Consider the following 15,293-nt stretch of genomic DNA (forward strand, 5'->3'; position numbering starts at 1 on the left):
GCCTGGCCTTGCGTCTTGTCATCTTTACACCTGGACATGGCAGAGGGAAGTTTAAAAATAACACTTGCGGCTTTCAGTCACAGGATACACAGGGTACCACCGAAACGAGTAACCTTAAAAATTACTTAAAGCATCTGAGCACAAATAGGAAGAGCCGCAGCCTTAAACCAGGCTACCCCACAGTCGCACACGTGCATTGGAACGAGCTGCTTCAGGTGGCGTTTAAGACCAGATTTTGGGCCACACCGGACTAACCTCCAGTCTTAAAATACCTGCCCTTGCTTATTGATTTAAATGGGGAGGGATGAAGGCCAGGGACCCAGGGCTGAACCCAAGGCACAACTCAGCCAGCCCGTCCTCCCCTCGAGGAACCTGCCAAACATCACAGAGATCTTCCGCTGCAAGGTTAAACCCCCAAAGCGCTGGGGCCTGCAGGACTGCCCGTGGGCGATGGGTTGCTGGCCACGCTAACGGGGCGCCAGCATCACTCGAGGCTCTGCGAGAGGGCGAGAGGTTCCCCGGGAGAAACCCTCGCCTGCAACGCTACCCAACTCCTGCCGGCCCCGGAGGAGCTGGGCTCTCTCCTCGGCTCAGGAATACAGGCGATTCCACACACACCTTGGAGTTGCCCCAGAAGGGACCAGACTGGTCCGTATCGACGCAACCTGCTCTTCAGCAGCCCAGCAAGCCGCTACGCTCGGCGCTCCCCGCCACGAAACCTTAACCAAGCGCAGGAACGGAGCGCGAGGAGGAGGAGGAGGAGGAGGACAGAGACAGGGAAGGAGTAAATCATACCACCGGTGAAGCGCCAGAAGCATTTGTTGAAACCAGGATATTGTCTCTTTAAGCACATGAAAATAAGGCCCTTGAGCAGTGTGGTTCTCACTCCGGCACACAATTATGGGTACTTTCAGCTGTCTACCACTATTTCAAGTGCTCTCTCCAACCAGGCTGTCAATGGCATGTTGAAAGCTATTTGCGGCTGCTATCGTTATTAGCAAAGTGGAGAGCTTCGCTGATGAGAATTAAATTCGGGGAGGGGGTGTGGAGGGGCGGCCACAAGCAGTCATTACAGAATTACCACCAGCCGCAGGCACCCGGAGCCGCTGGGGGCACGTCGCTGCCCCTGGGTGCCCCAACCTGCCCCGGGGCTCCRCCGCGCCAGCGCCACGGCCCGGCCCGGCCGGCACTAAGCAGTTAAACTGCCTGAAAACCATTTGTTTCTACCTTAGGAGACCTGAAAGTATCATACTAACAAATTACTTGGCTTCTGAAGTATTTAGCAAATTATTACCTGGCACTCCTTGCTAACGAGCATGACAGAAAGTATATTGTTCTTGGAATATTCTAGAAAAAGCAGGCTTCTTTTCTCATGCAAGTGTCAGTAGGGTTTAAATTTGTTCCAAAGCATTAAGTGTTTAAGCACAAAAACAAGAAGTGCTTATGTGGAGAGTTCTCAGGCATAACAAAAAAAAAAAAAAAAAAAAAAAGTCAGGAACAAAGGTTCTCTCCTCCAAGGTGTCTTGTTTCCTAACCTGAAATTAGTTTTTCTTTTGGAATGATTATTCCATTAGATTGCATTTTGCGATTATCTAGAAAGATCTGAATAAAAACAATGCAAAAACAACATGGGAAAGAAAGTTTCTTTGTAAAATCAATTAACCTTAAAAAGAGTTTCATTCAGGGTAAAAAAGAAAAAAAAAAGCACAAGCCTTATTTAAGAAAGTTGAGCTTGGATAACAGTATTTTATTCACCAGAAAGAGCGTGTCAGATGTAAGGAGCGATTCACTGCGTTATATGCAACAAAGYGGGTAGTCACTTCCTAAATATTTCCTCGCATACGGAGTTGTTTATGAAACTACATTTTTTACTTAACAAGAAACGAAATGAGAATAAAGGAAGAAATACACACGGACACATATGCGCACTCTTAATATTCAGTGTAGAAGAGATAATCTGTTATATAAGCCTACAGACAGACAATCCCCTTTTGCTTAAAGATGAAGTATCCATCAATGTTTGTCTCAAGCAGATGTAATCACAAGCAGTCAAGTCTGGAGGGCAGGACACTGCATGAATAATTCAAGCACTTCAGTCTACTTGATTGTGTGCAGATAAACACAAGTCAACCGCTAAACAGGTCAGCTGATAAACTTGTTTGTTCAGGACTAGCCACCCTCAACCAGATGCACCCAGGACCCGGCTGCAATTAGCAGGGGATGCGTTTAGTGAGGATGCCGCAGTCAAGAACAGGGGCAAACCCTCTCCAGAGGATCCCCGCAACGCTCCCGGCTGAGCTCGCCCGGCTCCAGCCGCCGCTCCCGCGCCCCGTTTCCGCCCGGCGGCGCGCTCCGAGCGCGAGCTTTAGCTGCCGGCTGCTTTGTTTTCCTGCAGCACCATGCACATCGCTGTCAATTAGAGAACAAGACAGCTTCGCCTCCCCAGACTTCCCAGATCAGGCAGAGCACCAGGCGCGCAGCATATGTCACCCAGAACAGCCAGCGCGGGCGGCAAGGCTGCGCGCAGGCTGGAGGAGCTTGGGGAGCGTGCGTGTGCCGAGTTCGGGGCAGCGAGGCTCAGAGCAAGGCACACCAGAGCGACTCCCGGTTGGGGTTCCCGGTACGTTCACGTGCACCACGTTGCGGAGAGGAAATCACACCACGCCGTCCCGGGGCCGAGCTCGGGGGAGGCCACGCTCGCTCGCCCCCGAGAGCATGGACTCGCTGCAACAGTGCAAGACGCGGCGCTCCGCTGCCTCCAGACAGCCTTGCTAGGCTAAAACGGCTACTAAGCATTTTCAGGTTCCTCAGCTACCCTCYGAAACCATCCCAAACACTTTGCCTCACCACATGCCACCGGAGAAGGCACCATATTTGATTACACTGCATTAAAGAGCGGATGTCAGAGACAAGAGCAGAATGTCCCATCGACATACTGCAGCAGCCAACAGCAGCCGCGGGCTCTCCTCACCCCTCTCCAAGCCCCTGACACTCATCCAGTGGTGCAAACCCTCTCACACTAGCTTCTGGTCGCAACCATTCTCTGGTGGAAAACACACTACACACCCCAGGAAGCATCAATAGTTTCCAAAGCTTCGATCCAGAGGAGAAACTTAGTATTTTGCAGAATCATTTCAATATCTCTCAGCATTTGCACGGAGCAAAGCCATTCCGGCACCGCGTGASCAGGTGGTAAAATGCATTCCCTCGCAGGAAAGCGGCTTTCACGATCGCTTGCTTTACTCTAGTCCCTTGAGCATTTCTGAAGAGATTGCAGGTTCCATTTTCCTTTAGACGCCTGCAGCCCTGGGAAGAGGCCCTCCACAGGAGCCCCACGCAGGCCTAAGCACAAATTCGACATTCAGGGATATTTCTGGCTGCACCAGGACAAAACGGACTTTAGGCTGCCCCAGCGCCCTGCTCGCCCTGCGGGTCCCCGGCTCACCCCGCGACGGGGGCCGGCGCCGCGGGCTTGTTCACGGCGCTCACAAAGGCGCCCGCGGCGCGGCTACRGCAGAGGGCTGCACGCACAAGGACACTTTTGTCCAGGCAGAAGCAATGAAGAGAAAGAAGTCAGGATTATCTGCATGGAAGAAGATATTTTTAAAAAACTGAAGACTAAGCAGTAATTATTTTTGTTACTCTGTGAATATGTACCAGAAAGCCAAGGGGAACCGCGTGTGAAGAAGAGAGGCAGATTCACAGACATACTGCTTTGAATTTAATCAGTCTGTTGACAACACTTTCTTACTTAGGACAAGTGATGCTGCTATYACAAAAAAACACTTGGGAGTTGAACAGGGTTGGTTTGTGAATTGTAAAGTTGATGTCAACTTATATCTGCCTTAAGTTCTTAATTAGAACTACTTCCAAAACCAGTAAGCAGCAGCAGCACAAATAATCAGGTCTAATCTCAATAATAACTTTATTCCTTTAAGTTTTACCATCATGTGCCCAGCCTTTAGGCTCTTTAAGTATAATCTTATCAAGGTAGCACACCACACTCTGCTATAGCCCTCTACATTCTTCCTTCAGGCAAGTTATACATTAGAGCAGACAAAAAAAAAAAAAAAAAAAAAAAAAAAAAGAAGTAACAAACATTGCTTCATTTTCCAGATGCAAAGACAAATGCATGACATTGAGCAACACACCATTAGATACCAGTATCCTAAAAGATAATTCCCTCCTAAGTCTCACGCTACAGTGCTGTAAGTATCAGAGGTATGACCTTAAAAACAGTCAAGTTGTACCAATAACAAAGCCAGAGGAAAATGCACTAGATAGCAGTATTTTTCAAGCGCATGGAACACACTAATCCAGGTACAAATCCCTCAGTATGGAAGTTAATACTATTTTCATCTCTTCTTATTTTTTAAAACCCAAGTTTCTCCTGAATACATGCAAAAAAAAAAAAACCAAAAACCCACTAACCTGCCATAAACTCACTGTTCCAAATATAGCTACTGGGCCAAGAGATCTAACCTGAAGTCACATCCCTGACTTTAGCACTTATTCCCTATTTACTGCAATCAGGATCTAATTTTTCTCAGGTTGAGAAAAGGGCAACAGGAGATCAATCAGAATTTCCCCCCTTTAAATTACTCACCTGTTTGTGCATTTCAATATTCAAACCATATGACATTTCATAGTACTGGRAAAAAAAAAAGCCAAAAAGAATTTTAATTAATTTAACATAAGGTATTTGCATAAGGTCATTACCAGAAAGAAAACTGGTCAAAACTGTGCTTAAAGCATTTCTAGCCAAGGAAATTATACCTTGTAATAAGCATGTGTTTATAAGGTTTAACCGGCACGCATTTAACAAGAGGACACTCCTTTTTACTCCTGTTTTCTTCTCCTAAGCTACTTAGGAAAACAAAGAGCAGGGCTGCGCGTGACAGGCGCCTGCGAGCCCCAGCAGGACAGGTAGCGCCCGCAGCCCGGCCGGCCCCGAACCGGCCTCGCGGCGCCGAACCGGGCCAGCGGCCAGGCAGCGGGGCTGCCCTCTTCCCCCTGCTCCAAGGGAGATGCCTGCTCCCGGCAGCCCGATCAGAAATGCAAATAAAAGCATTCCCACCTATGGCCCCGAAAAGCAAATTTAGCGAGGAGGCTTCTGCGGCAACAAAAGAGCCCTCCCAGCCCGCGGGCAGGGGGAAGGATGCCCCGAGAAGCCAGCGGCAGCCTGCGGTGCCCCCGCGCCCGGGCCGGGCGGCGAGGGGGGGCCGAGCCCGGGGAGCCCCCGGCGGCAGGAGCCGCGGGGCCGGGGCTCCCCACCGGGCCGAGGCTCCCCGCGGGCGGCGGCAGAACGGGTTAACAGGAAACTTGCGTTTTGTTTTCAGCCTTTTTAAGTCTCTGCTGCGCTCTGGCAGCAGCCAAACCCAGAGCGAGCGCCGCGGGCGAGGGGGGCGGGGAGCCGGGCGCCCCCCGGGCGGCGGCACCGCCGCCGGCAGCAGCGAGACCGGGCCGGGCGGGGGGGGGGGGCGCGGCCGGGGGGGGGACGGGGACGCCTTGTTCCGCAGGGGCAATTCGCCTTCCGAGCGTCTCACATCACGGCCAGTCCCCTCGCCTGTTTACGGCTCCATTATCAGCTAATGACATTTGCAGTCTGATGCAAAATCTGATTAAAGTCTCTTACCATAACATAATGGCGCTGCATTTCTGTCTTTTCGTTAGCGAGCTTATCGTATTCCACTTTAAGACTAAGAGGATAAAACAAAACAAATATATGTTTAAGATCCCGCAGCGATAAAGCGACAAGTCCACGTTAGGGGCGGCAGGGAGGAAAGGCAACGCTGCCCTTCTTAATGGCACTTCTCGAAGCCACGCCACCGAGACCGGCAGCTCATCGCAGCTGTGAGGCGGGCGGTGCTGGACACCGGCCCGCGGAGCGGCCCGGCGGCCAGGGGAGCCCGGCCCGGCTCACCTGTGGTACTGCGCTTGCAGGAACTGGAACTCGTCCTTGATCCTGTCGCAGGACTCGGCCACGGTGAATTTGAAGCCCGGCTGGCCCGGCTGGTGCGGAGCCTGCGGGGAGCAGCCAGGGAAAGGCGCTGAGCGGCGGGGCCCCGGCGCGCCGGCCCCGGGGGGGCCCTGCCCCGCCGCCGCGCTGCCGCCCAGCCCCGCGGCGCCGCGGAGGGGGGCGGCGGGCGGCGCGGCCCCCGGGCAGCGGGGGCCGGGACTCACCGGGTGCCGGCCCTGGGGGTACATGGCAGGGGTGGGGGCGCGGATTACAGGAGCCAGCCGCCGGCGCCGCCGCGCCTTGCCTCGCTACGGCGATCCCGACGTGCGCAGCTGCCCGCCGGCCACGGAGCGCTCCCGGAGAGGCCGAAAACTGGAACAAAGAGACAAGGGGGGGGAGCGGGCACGGCCCGGCCCGGCTCGCTGCGCGCCCCCCGCGCAGCGCAGCGCAACGCACCGCCGGGGAGGCGCTGCGCGCCCGCCGAGCCCGGCTCGGCTCGGCGGCAGGGGAAAGCCGCCGCCCGCAACGCCGCTCCTTGCACCGTCGGGGGCCAGGTGCCTCCCCCCCGTTCGCCTCGCTCTTCTCCACGATCCTCCTTTTCCTCTCTGCCCCCCCCGGGCTCCCCCCTCAAAAAAAAATAAGGAAAAGAAAAAATAATCCCCGAGATATTCCTCCTGCGAGAAGAAGGGGGAAGCAAAGCCAGGAACTAACGCCGGAGTAGCACGACTGCCATGGAGAAGAAGAAGGAGGAGGGAGAGAAGGCCATACACATCCGACTTTCCGGGCGACGCAGACATGCAAAGTGCGAGCCTTGACTCCGGCGGCCGCTCTCGCCTCTCGCCGCGCTTCCCCGCCGGGCAGCCAGCGCCGAGCCGGGGGGCGGCGCGGGGGGGCAGCTCAGCTCCTTCCAGCCGTCATCGCCGTAACTCCACAAGGCATGGTGCCGCCGCGCCGCGCCGCTCCGCCGCGGGATCCCGCGGCCGCGGGGCTGGAGAGCCGGCCGGGGGGGTGTCCAGAAGCGGGGGGATCCCAGGCGTGGGGCGGGGCGCCCTGGGGAGCCCGAGGCGTCCGAGGCGCGAGGAAAGGCCGCTGGTGGCGGTGCCGCGCTCCCCCTGCCCCGCGCAGCGGCGCCCCGGCCCCCGCGATGCCACACGCAGACTGGAGGCAGGAGCCGGAGCACGCGGTCCGCACCGCCGCGAGAGCGCTCCGGCGAGGGGCGGCCGTGTAACAAAACCCGGGCGGCCTCCCCACCGCCGGCCAATGGCAGCGCGGGGAGCCCACGTGGGGCGGGCGAGCGCGGCCGGCGAGTGGGCGCCGCCGACGGGAACGTCACAATGCCATCTTGTGTCTGAAACTATGTATCGAGCGCGGCGGCGGGGCTGCCCCGGCGCGGCCGCGTGTGCAGCGCCGCGCACACGCACCCTGCGCGCCCCCGGCCCGGCCCGGCCCGGCCCTGCCCGCGGCCCCGGCCAGGCCCGGGCGCTCCAGCCCGACGGGAAAAGCTCGCCGTCGATGCTAGGGCTCGCTTCGCCGCACTGGAGAGCGTGCGCGCACGCAGAGCGAGCAGGCCCGAAAAATCGCAGCCGAGGCGCGCAACGCCGTCTCTCCTCCTGCCTGCCTCGCGCCCAACCCCGGCAGCAGCACCGCGCGGCGTGTTGTGTTTTTCGAGAGCTCGGCTCCCCCCATTGACTAATACTCATCGGAGGGAAGGGTGGGAGCCATCAGCCTCGTAGCTATAAGTAATAATTTATCGGTTTATTCTCCAGCCTGTGAACGATAGCTTTCCCCATAATCTCATTAGATCTGCAAAGCAGTCCAATTAGATACTATAAAACAAACAGAATCGCTTTGTCACTTTAATGTTTTCACTTCATAAGATTTAATACCGATAAAATGGTTGGTACAAAAGTAGGAGAGGGGAAAAATAAGCCTCCTTCACCAAAAAAATAAAAAGGCAGCTGGAGAATGGCAGGATGGCTTTCCTTCCTTCTTCCCCTCTCTCATTCCTCCCCTTTTCCCATCTAAACTACAAGAAAAGCAAACATCCCCTTTGATGTGCCAGGCTCTGTGAAGAGGCTGAAACTCTGCCTGGTGCTTATACAAATGGGAACAGCCCTTTCTACTATTACTACCTGTTTCCCCTAATATTCCTCCCTGTGTCTCCTTTCAAGTGTGAGCAGCTTTAATGAAGAACACGGGTAATTTCATTAAAGTTACACATTCACCCGAAATGATTTGAATCTCCCCAGCTTTGCATGCCCTACAAAGGCCTGTTCATGGGGGGTGAGGGGGTGGACAGCCCCACTGCACCGGTGCCCGTTGCGCCTCCAGCTCATCCCAAATCCACGCCAGCCGGGCCTGGCTTGTATCCTTCCCAGACCAGGCCCAGGAGCTCCTGGATTCAGGGGCGCTGGAGAAACCCCCTGCAGCAGGCTTTGGAGGCGAACCATGAAAAGTTTGGCCAAGTCATCTCCCGCCGCTGCCCAGGCCTTCGGGCGCTGAGGAAGACGGGGTGAGCAGAAACCCATCCCCAACAGACATCCTCCCCGCACCCCTACCCAGGCCTCCCCGGTCCTGGCAGCCACTGCCCCCACCAGCTCGGCACCTCGGGAGAGGCCAAGCCGCTCGGCCAGGCCTGTCCCCCCCCCCCGCCCTTCCTGCAGAGGGTCCCCGGGCGCGGCCCCCTCGGGGCAAGCTCATCCCCCCGCCCGGCTCTATTTCCCACTGACAAAGGGGCAGGAGGGGGGCGGCAGGCGTGTGGTGGTGCCGGGGAGGACGGGAGCGCTGCATAGGGGGCCTCGGCCGGGTGCCGGCCTCGGGATGCCCCCCCCCCAGCCCGGTTCGGTTCGGCCCGGCCCGCGGAGGGGCCCCCGCCGAGCCCGCTCCGCGCAGCAGCTCTCAGGCACAAAATGGCTCCTCTCCCGCACGTCACACGGAGCCTCCCCGCCCCACGTGGGCCCCGCCGCCMGGAGGCGGCCCTCCCCGCCGCCCTTCCATCAAACCAGACCTCCGGCCAATGAGAAAGGAGCGAAGTGCGCTCCTCAAATCCCATTGGAGGGACCTGGCCGGGCTGCCACTCCGGAGAGGGAGCTGTCAATCAAAGCCACGCGGGGTCGGAGCGCTGACAAATGCCTCTGCTTTTCAGCCTCCCGCTTGCAAATACTGCTTGGAATGGCTGCTTAATTAGCTTTGAATGGCTTTTCCTTCCAGCTCAAACAATCTGTCACTACCATGTGGTAAAAAGGAGCCATGCATAAAAAAGTAAGCAGAGGCTAAATATCAATTTGATTTTGTGTATCAAAGGAATATTTTATTTTTCTCCCTAGTAATGAAACGTATCAATTTAAATAATAAAAGGTAAAAAAAAAAAATTCTCTCTCACACACACGGAACAGGTAATTTTTTCTCCCCTGGGCCCATCAGCAAAGGCGCCTTCTCCGAAGAAGGGGGATCCCGGGGGTCCCGCCTGGGAGCGGCCGGGGTTCGCCTCCTCCGAGGCGGCCGCTGCAAGACGGGGCTCGGGGCCCTCCCCGTCGGCCTGTGTCGCCGAGCCGAGCCGAGCCGGCGGCGGAGCGGCGATGCCTCACGTGGCTGGAAACCGGGTTGCAAACGCTTGCGAAGAGGGAACATGGTTAGCTATGCGCGCTCCCCGCAGCCCAGCCCTGCCCGCGTTCATTAGAGCAGCGGGCGCAAATTACCGCGGGCTGCGCTCCTCCCCCCGGCCGCGGCCCCGGCCCCGGCCCCGGCCCCGGCCCCGGCTCCAGCCGTTTAGCGCGGGCCCCCCCGCAATCCCCGCAGCGGCAGAAAGCACAAGAGCGGAGCGCTAATTCCGAGCCACCCCGGCCGGGGCGCAGCCCCCGCCCCAGCGCTGCGAGTGCGAGTGTGAGTGCGAGTGTGAGTGCGAGCGGCCCTTTTTTTTTCAAGCCCCAGCCCAAGAGCCTGACAATTATTTCCCAAAGTTCAAACGTCTCTGTCTCCAGCTCTAATTGGATACGTTTCAACTGTTTATGTTACAAGAAGTGTCAGGGTCATTTGCTACTGGAGCGCTGCCTTCCCATTGGCCGCCGCGCTGAGTGCCGCCGTGCCCCACGTGGGGGCCGAGCGCCGGGCAGGGCGCGGCGGCGGCGGCGGGCGCCCCGCAAAACCCGGCCCGGATTCCCTGCCGCGGAGCCGGACCCGCAGCGACAGGCCGCGCACCGCCCCCTCCCCCTCCCCCTCCCCCGGCGGCCGCCTCCTGCCATCCTTGCTGGCAGGGCTTCTTTTATCTCTTTTTCCTCTGCCTCCCTCTTTCCCTTCTCCCTCTCTCGCTGTTCTGGAATTTCACTCCCTTTCACTTTTCCTTGCTTTTCTTTGTTTTTTTGTTTTTTTGGTTTTTTTTGAGAAGCTGACTTTCTCAAAGCAGGGGAGGAAGGATGGGCTGGTGGAGGGCCTGGAAAGGAAGCCATGAGAGCAAGCCCTGCCACCATTTTCCCCCGTGGGCTTTGCTTTTGGTGGGGATGGGAGGGAGACATGACGGTATGGCGGTTGCTGCAGGCCTGGCTGCGTGGCAGCGCTGGGTGTCCTCCCAGACGTGGGAGACTGGGTGCTGCAAGGGTGCAGACGCTGCCCAGCCAAACGGCTCTGGACGTGCACGGCATCAGTCACTGCTTCTAGAAGTGCCGTCGGGCGCAGTCCTGTGCGCTGGGTGCCAGCGTGGAGGGCTCAGACGTGCCTGGCCATGCGGCTCGGTGTGGCCAAGGGACTTGTTGTGCAGGGTCAGCGTGGCCCTCCACGGCGCAGCTCCCCCCCTCGGCTTGTGCTGTGGGAGGTGTGGATGGGACAAGCAGGGCGTTTGCGATGGATCCAGAGGCCGGAGAGCCCCGCTGTGGCCTCAGGCCAAGGGCTGCACCAGGCAGCCCAACTCCAGACGGTACCTGCTCGCCGAGGTCAGGGAGTCAACGGTGGACGGAGGGACTGACGGGCACAGCTCTGCGTGCCGCTGGCTGCAGACACTGCGGCGGCCGGGCCGTGCTGGGACGGTGGCCGCGTGCGTCGGGCGCCCGGGCACTGCTTGTGCCAGGGCATCCATCAGCCGGCAGTGAGCACACGCCGGGAGAACGTCCCGGGAAGCGAGCCTGGGAGAACTGGGACCACAGTGGCCACCCTGAACTCCGAGCCATGTAGACAGGGCTGCTCAGATGGACTGCTCCCTGTAAAAGAGCACAAAATTAATAGTAATTAGTAACCCTGAGAACATTAGTGGTGAGGCCGGTACTTATTTTTCCCGTAAAGAGCTCTCTCTGGCAGTTAGTTCTGCCAAATACAGCCAGGGTACATCTATTTAGTCAAGAAACGCAGCCAGYGTTCTGCTGCGTTACACACGCCTGCACACCCTTGCCGCGGGCCCGGCACCACCGCAAAGCGCGGGCGGGAGCGGCCGAAACGCTGCGCCGGCGCTGAGCCTGCCCTGCCTCCCGTCCCCGCGCCGGCGCCGCTGCCGGCTGCAGGGGACACGGCCCCCAGGCTGCCTGCGAGCTCGCAGGATCAAGGGAGCCGAGATAATCCTCCGGAGCGTTGTGCCTCGGCCTCGGTGCTTGCTCGGGGGCTGCGTGTGTTTGTTAATTTTTCATGGCTGGGGAAGGTTAATTGATCTTAGCCCTGGTAACTCTATATCTGCGCCCRCTCCGCAAGCGGCCGTCCACTGCGCTGGTCCCAACAAGACGCAGAACGCGCCGCTCCTTGGGGCCTGATTCTGCTGGGCGCTGAGCCCGGCAAGCCCGCGGGAGCTGCTGAGCCCCCCCCTTGCCTCGCTCCTCGCGCCCCTTCGTGGGGCCTGCTCTGCCCTGGCGAGGACAGGCTGGGTCTTGCTGTTGGCGCCGTGCGCTTTTAGGTGAAGACGTGCTTCGGACGCAGAAACCAAACGAACGGAGCAGAAGCCCCTGAGAGCATCTGGTGAGGGGGAACAGGAGCAGCTCCGGAGGGTGCGGAGCYGCCGGCCGGTTCTGTGCTGAAGCCGCTTGGCCGTGCAGGGCCAGGCTCGCTGCACGGGCTGCGTCGCGGGGGGAACCGCAGCCCGGACCCCAGAGCTGGGCCACTGCCACCGACCCCCCAGGCAGCGCCCAGGCCTCTGGGGACGGGGCGGCCAGTCCCTCTGCACGGGGGTGTCGGGGTCCGGTTACGCTGCTCTCGGGAATCCGGGAGCGCGGGGCGAAAACCCCAGTGCGCCCTGCAAAGCGGCAGCATGGTGCCCTGGCCGCCGGGGAGCYGGGGCTCGGCCGCTCCGGAGCCAGGCGGGGGCCGAGCCGCTGCTGGGCGCAGGGCCCTGGGGAGAGGAAAGGGAAGCGGTGATTTTGCACTGAAAAATCAGGTTTCATTGCTCAAAATAGAACACATTAGATGAGCTGTTTCCCTCCCCCAGTGGTATTTATGGACAAATTCTGATTTTTATTTAATGGTTTCCCCGAAAAGGTTGTAATTTTCTTCACATTCCCACCCTGCCAGAGCTCCAGCGTTATTGTGGTGAACTCAGACGACCGAGAATGCCTCTTGTTAATTGATATTCTGCACACCAGGATGACACTGAGADAGCAGATGTTTTATTTTAGGTTATTAAAACTCACCTGGTTGAAAAAAAAAAAAAAAGCAATTGGGGTGAAAGGAAATGTTCTGGTTCATATTGATTTAAAATCTACTTAAACTGATATTTGCACATCCCAATTATAAACGATGATCTTTTCCCATAAGTTCTTTTTCTGAGTTTTTTCTTAATGAGCCAGGAAAAAGACTCCGCGGGAGAAGCAATCGTCTCCTCTGCGAGCCGCCCAGGCCGTGCTCCCGTCCGATCCCGCTGGAAACGAGCAGCTCTGCCCTGGGACGCGTCCCCGTGGTCTCCCCAGGGCCGGCTGTGCGCTCGTGCCCSTCCCGGCAGCCCGTGCAGCGCCCGGCTGCAGTGGGGAATAAAGGCGACGGGAGCGAGGGAGGGAGGTGGCGTCTTTCCGGCAGGACCCCGGCGCTCCTGACACTCGGGGAGCCCCCACCGCTGCTGCAGGGCTCGCGGCCCCCGCGCTTCCGCCGCGCTGCCCGAGTCGAGCCGGGGCAGCAGATGCCGCGGGCAGGCGGGCGCCGAGGACGTTCGGCGAGCTGCCGGGGGGAGGCTGAAAYGCGGCGGTGGAGGGCGAGCGCCGAGAGGGCCGGGGCGTGGGAGCAGGCGGCCCGGGAGGGCTCGGCACAGAGGCCCGCAGAGCCTCGCGGCCGGCGCAAGGCACACGGCGGATGTCCCCATCACCACCCCCCCCCCGCACCGCGGCTTCTCGGCACTCGCCGTCTTGTGACACCGTCTCGTCCTTGCTGCAATACCGCCCTTTCGGAGAAATAGTGTGAGCTGCTCTTCCCGCCCGCAAACGGCCTCTGCGGAGCAAGTGCCGCTGCGCGCTGCACCGCTGCAGCTGCTCCCGAAGGCGCGTGCCGGCAGCCGGCAGCACCGGCCATCCCGAGCGGGGCCCGGGGCGGCCGCGCGGCCCCTCCTGCGGCGCCCTGCGCCCGCAGCACGGCCTCGCTGCGGTGAAGCCACCAGAGGCGTCGGGCGATACAAGCGGCACGACTTTCCCCGTCCTTCCCCCCCCCACCCCCGCATACTTCTGTGCATCTGTTAATCCCGGGGGAGGCTGGCTGGGATCTTAACGCAGCCTCAGCAGAGCCCGCTGAGCTGCTGCTCGGCTGCAGAGGGGGCAGCCGGGAGAAAAGGAGAAACCTGCACACACGCACAYGCACGCCCGCCCGCCGGTAACCGAGTCGCTTCTGTTCCCATCTCATTTCCTGAACGACATTAATAGATTAACTCGCCAAACACAAAAGCAGCGCTCCCTGCRCGCGGCCGTGCGAAGGCAGCCACCCCGCGCGGCACCGTTATCGCTGACAAGCCGTTCCCGGCCCCAGTCAATACCGCGTGTTTACATTTAAGGTGACACTATCTGCCCTCCGCATAGGGCAGGACCCTGCCTGCCAAATTTCCTTTAGCTTTCAAGTTTATCTAAACAAGGATTTCAGAGCTGGAAAGGCACTGAAATGCATACTAATGACTGACCAAGGAGAGCGGAGAACGCTATCGGCAAGTTTATTTTGCTTTGCTGGAAGCCCGGTTTTATCTGCGTGGGGCAGCGCGGTTTCGCAGCCCCTCCTGCCCGAGCGGCTCGGTGCCTCGAGTGCAGCTCGCCCAGCATCACTGTAGCGCCCGTGCAGCCGGGCCCACCGGCACCAAAAGCCTCTGCTAGTGCTTTGAATGTTCCCTTCGGTGGTGTTTCRAAAATTAGAAGCCAGCCTAAGCAAATAAGCAAGCAAAGAAATACCGCGCGGCTCCCGCAGGACCCCGTGCACTCAGCCCYGGCGCAGGCAGCTCAGCAGAGCTCCCTGGGAGGCAGGAGGACCCTCCGGCTTCAAGGTTTTCCAGCTTCTCCCCCCTCTCTTCAGGGCAAACCCTGGGTCTCCCCAYGAAACACGCGCCCACGCCAACCCGCAGAGCCGTGCAGGACGGCAGGGCCCTTCTGCAGGCCTCCCCCAAAGTCCCCCGACACGGGCACTTCCATCGCCAATAAAATGCAAACGCCTCACTTAACCCAAGTTTGTAAATGCAGCTTTCTTTATCAAGCGCTGAAGCAGAATTTTGGAGCTAGGATTTTTTTCTGCTCCACAGCAATTAGAAAGAAAACAAAAATGAGAAAGTAATCCTTGGTGGAAGGACATAAACCCTCCTGCAAGGAGCATTTCCGAGAACGGACAGGGCTGTGCTGGCTTCTCCGCAGCCATCGGGGCCCAGCACAACGCCCAGGGACGGACCCTGGTGCAGGACGTGCTGGCCAGGGYGGCACTGCGGCAGCGCCGGGCAGGTCCCAGGAAGGGCAGAAGGCCTTTCACACCCGCATGGGGGGTGGAGAGGAAGAGGTACGGTGCGACCTGCCGGGGCATCGCAGCTGGCACGCAGCCAGGCTGCCCTGCTGTGCCATGCCTGATGTGCAGCGTGCCGTGCTTGCTTCACCCTGCCGGCAGTGCGGCATCAGGAATGCCCGTTCCCCTCCTCGGCCACGTGTGCCCRCTTTGCAGATCCGCACCCACCACCACAGCAAGGCAGCGGGGAGGTTTTCAGCCTGGACCAGCTCGCCGATGCAGCCCGTTGTGCCGCGAGGGAGCCTCTGGCCAGCAGCACCTCCGGCCACGCCATCGGCTGCTGCTGTCGGCGCAGCAGGCGCCGGTTCCCCAGCGCTTTCGCAAGCAGAACCCTCCTGCCGCCCCCTTGTCCTCCAGACCTGCTTGGGCAACACACGCGAGGACACAGCCCCGCACGGCTCCGGGGCGGCGGGAG

The 15,293-nt window shown here is 59.1% G+C and overlaps 1 protein-coding gene across 8 annotated transcripts in view; it reads right to left on the reverse strand.

Annotated features, from left to right (window-relative positions):
* TLE3 (transducin like enhancer of split 3) overlaps window positions 1-7,189 on the reverse strand; it is a 30,196-nt gene extending 23,007 nt beyond the window's left edge. For 5 of the 8 annotated variants that reach the window (XM_026060717.1, XM_026060715.1, XM_026060716.1 and 2 more), the window contains exons 1-5: window positions 6,671-7,187; window positions 6,184-6,331; window positions 5,924-6,024; window positions 5,636-5,699; window positions 4,607-4,651 (exon numbers count right to left, since the gene is read on the reverse strand). In XM_026060717.1, the coding sequence (XP_025916502.1) occupies window positions 4,607-4,651; window positions 5,636-5,699; window positions 5,924-6,024; window positions 6,184-6,207 (234 nt within the window). In that variant the 5' untranslated portion in view covers window positions 6,208-6,331; window positions 6,671-7,187. Of the gene's footprint in view, window positions 1-4,606; window positions 4,652-5,635; window positions 5,700-5,923; window positions 6,025-6,183; window positions 6,332-6,670 lie in introns of all 8 variants that reach the window. The other 3 variants (XM_026060711.1, XM_026060718.1, XM_026060713.1) reach the window with 3 other exon arrangements.
* Window positions 7,190-15,293: the final 8,104 nt, after the last annotated feature.

This window comes from Apteryx rowi, unplaced genomic scaffold, assembly GCF_003343035.1.
Source record: "Apteryx rowi isolate R43461 unplaced genomic scaffold, aptRow1 scaffold_170, whole genome shotgun sequence".
NCBI classification, from domain to species: Eukaryota; Metazoa; Chordata; class Aves; order Apterygiformes; family Apterygidae; genus Apteryx; species Apteryx rowi.